The 4,163-nt window shown below is 21.5% G+C and overlaps 1 protein-coding gene across 1 annotated transcript; it reads left to right on the top strand.

Moving 5' to 3' along the window:
• Positions 1 to 553: 553 nt before the first annotated feature.
• PGAL8A_00194400 (surface-associated interspersed protein (SURFIN)) lies at positions 554 to 3,668 on the top strand (the record flags this gene model as incomplete). Its single annotated transcript, XM_028670628.1, has 3 exons — positions 554 to 660; positions 775 to 1,959; positions 2,063 to 3,668. 3 exons carry the CDS (start codon positions 554 to 556, stop codon positions 3,666 to 3,668), a joined length of 2,898 nt encoding a protein of 965 aa, XP_028527362.1.
• Positions 3,669 to 4,163: the final 495 nt, after the last annotated feature.

The raw sequence follows: 4,163 nt of genomic DNA, 5'->3' as shown, positions 1-4,163 counted from the left end.
AAATATAAAATAAATTACATTTCTAAATTTTTAGAAATGAATTATGATGAAAAATTTTAAATTAAGAATATTATAATAAAATAGAATGCTATAAGATAGATTTATGAATGTAATTTAAAATCATATTCTATACAACAAGGTAGAAATTTCTATATATACACTAATAAATTAACTTGATTCTTTGAACTTTATTTTAATATTTTATTTTATATCTGAATTTTGTCAAATTAATATATTAAATAGTAACATACAAAGAACTAAATTCTATATTTTCAAAAGTCGCTTAGCATTCTATCATTTACTAGATAAAACATATATATATGTATACATATCAATAAATAAATGATAATTAAAGGAAAAAATAATTAGTAGAATATGTTTATTTTTAAAAATATGAAAAATAGAGAAATATTTTTTACTAAAAAAGTTAAAACATATTTAGAGATTATTTTAAAAAATAAAATTAATTTTATTGATTATGTAACTGTAAAATTACTATGTGTGGTTCAATGTTATTTATTTCTGAAAGATTAAAGTTATAGATTTAGAACAAATGCTATGCAACATATATTTCCTTTTTATTTGGCAACTTTGTATATTAATAAAAATTACTATTTCACAAGAAATTAAAAATAGTGAAAAAAGTCCCAATTTAAAAGAGTACATATTTTATTTTAAGTTTTAATTTTAAAAAAAAAATTCTTATATTTTAAAATTACCCTTTCTCTAAATATATACATGTATATTCATTTAATTATTTATTTTTATTTCTAGACAAATCAAAGGTAACAATAATGAATTACCTATCTTAGTGGATGAAATTCAAGATGAGAATGAAATTAAGAAACTTTTACTGTACTTAAAAGATATATCAGATACTTCACAGGATGTAAGTCCTGATTTTTATAATAAAGGATCTAATTTACAGGATACTAGTTCCGATTTGCAAAATTTAAGTGAAGATTTACAAGATATTATGAATTCAGAGGATATGATTCCTGATTTTTTTAATGAAGAATCTAATTTACAGGATACTAGTTCCGATTTGCAAAATTTAAGTGAAGATTTACAAGATATTATGAATTCAGAGGATATTCTTAATATTTTTAATGAAGAATCTAATTTACAAGATACTAATTCCAATTTGCAAAATTTAAGTGAAGATTTACAAGATATTTTCAATTCAGAGGATATGATTCCTGATTTTTTTAATGAAAAATCTAATTTACAAGACACTAATTCCGATTTGCAAAATTTAAGTGAAGATTTGCAAGATATTTTGAATTCACAGGATATGAGTTCTAATTTTCATAATGAGGAAACTAATTTACAGGATACTAGTTCCGATTTGCAACATTTAATTGAAGATTTACAAGATATTATTCTAAATTCACAGAATGTAATTCATGATTTTAAAAAAGAAGAATCTAATTTACAGGGTACTAGTTATGAATTGGAAAAAAACATATTTTGTTCCCAAGATATAAATTACTTACATAATTCATTGCTTGAGTCCGGAGACACTTCATGTGATTTACACCAAGTAGAACCTACTTTATTTCAAAACATTAATTTTGAAGGTTTATACCCTTCTTTACAAGATTATATATCTTCACAAAATAATACCTCTTCTTTGGATCATAATACCTCTGATTCACAAGATATGTTATCTATTTCACAACACAATACCATTAATTCACAAAATGATATATCTTGCATACAGAATCATATCTCTAATTTAGAAAGAACAACCTATGATTCAGAGAATATAAATTCTGAATCAAACAAGATACACCATAATTTACCTTGCCATACCACTGATTCACAAAACCGTCTTGCTAATTTAGGAGAAACATTTGATTTAAATAATATTGCTCCATATTTACAAGACAGTGATCATCACTTAAGGGATAGCTCTCACATGATAAAGAATTCATCTAATGCTTCTACCTCCAAATGGTATGAATTATCTTCTTTCTTTTTTCTTTGTATATATGCATATATATATAATTTCTTATTTTAAACATTATACATACATAACATTTTTTATTTTTTCTTCTAGCTCATATGATAAATATACTACACAAGAAAAAAGAATATTATTAAAAAGGAAACAAGAAGAAGAGAGTGAAAATAATAAAAAAAAAAAAAAAAAAAATCATGATGATGAATATGGGATTAATTTAAAGGATGAAAGTTTTACGAGCAATTTAGAAAACAATATTGTTAGAAGCACAGATATTAAATTATTTGCTTTAAATATTTCAAAAAATATTTTTAAAATGGAATCTAGTGAACTTTCACAAAGTATAATTCCCCATTTAAGGAAAATATTTGAAGTACTAAAAGAAAAGTATAATATTATCCGTGGAAGTTATAATTCAAATATTAATATACTAAAAAATATTATAGAAAGGGAACTAAAAAATGCTGATGAAGAAGATTTGAATAAAATTAAACTTCATTACGTTTATATTAACGAACATAATTATCATATACAAAAGAAATTAAGTGTTTGTTCGTTGCCATTTAAAAACAAGTTAAAAAAGCCCTTTACTAATTTACATGAAATATTTAATTCTTTAGATACTATCATAAAAATTTTTGAGGATTTACAAAAAAAGATTACATTATATATTAATACCGTCAAAATGATATCAAAAGTTATAAATGAATTCACTTTTAATCGTATACTTTTTGGTACATTTTTACTGCCATCAAATGATGAAATACCTGCATTTCTTAAAATGTTTAAATCTATAAAAAATACGTTAGAATGTATTGAAAAGTCTCTAACTACTTTGTCATTAAATATGTATACAACTTATAATCCTCAAAGTTATATAAATTCAGCTTTGAATGACTTGGGTTTGACTAGAGCAGAAATGCGTGCTTCTACACAAAATTTAAAAGAAATGAATATATCTAGTTTAGATCACATAAAGATGTTACAAATTATTTTTCATTTTCTTCAAGAAACAAATGAAAATAATAGAAATAAATTAAAAATAGATGAGAATAATCTTTTCATGAAAGAAGTTATAGAAATTGTTTTAGAGCTTTTATTAAAGGAAGAAAAGTATATTTCAGAATCTTGTGAAAGAACCTGTGCGTTTTTTAATATTAATTCCGAAGAAATGAATGTAAGTAAAACGAGTTTCGGTTCTTTATTAAGAAGTAAAGCTAAAAAAGATATTGCACATAATTTGCATATATCCCTTATGAAATTAGTAAGATACTCATCTTATCGTACTCAGCATAATAAAGTTGAAAGTGTCTATAAAACAATAAGAAAAATGTTATCAAAAAAAAATATAGAATGCTTATCTAAAAAAACACATTCATCACAAAAATTACGGAATGAATTTCTCGTACAATTAAAAATTTTAAAAGATGAAATAAATGATGTAGAATTAAATGTAGTATATAAAAGTTTATATAATGCTTTAAAAAGTGATATATCATCTTTACATGACTTAATGAGTACTATTACAGATAAAAATTATACGTTGTTGACTTTTTTAAGAAAAATTCATAAAGCATTTGCTCGTTATTTATCAAAAAAAGAAATGAATGAAAAAGATAATGGACATATGGAAATATTTTTACATTTGTTATATTATACGAATAATTTAATTGATGAATTTTTGTTGGAAGAATTGAAATAAAATAAAAATGTTATACTATTTAGATACATTACTAAATTATTATCTATGTGATATAATTTTTTGTAAGAAGAAAAAAAACATAAGTAATATTATCTTATCACTATAAAAAAAACTGTTTATTATGGAATAAAAATCCTTTAACAATTTCAATTAAGTATAAATATATTATTATTGTCATTAGTGTAATATACCACAATAATTTTGTATCTTTTAATTATGAATAATGAATTATTGTTAATATTCACATAAAAGGAAACTTCTAAATAACTTTATGTTGAATTAAAATTTTTTAATTTTTTTTCTTTATTTCATTCTTTTATTAAAAAATCAAATATAATCTAACTTTTATTCAGCTTTTTTTTTAATGTCCGTAACATATATATATATATATATGCATATATAAGGAAAAAAATAGAATATTTAATTTATAAGAATTTACATATTAGTATAATTAAAAAATATATTTATTTTGTTCATTTATTTTTTTATAGATTA

The sequence above is a fragment of the Plasmodium gallinaceum genome (genome assembly GCF_900005855.1).
Source record: "Plasmodium gallinaceum strain 8A genome assembly, contig: PGAL8A_v1_75, whole genome shotgun sequence".
NCBI classification, from domain to species: Eukaryota; Apicomplexa; class Aconoidasida; order Haemosporida; family Plasmodiidae; genus Plasmodium; species Plasmodium gallinaceum.
Note: the sequence above shows the minus strand (reverse complement) of the source record. Positions and strands in the feature narration are given on the sequence as shown.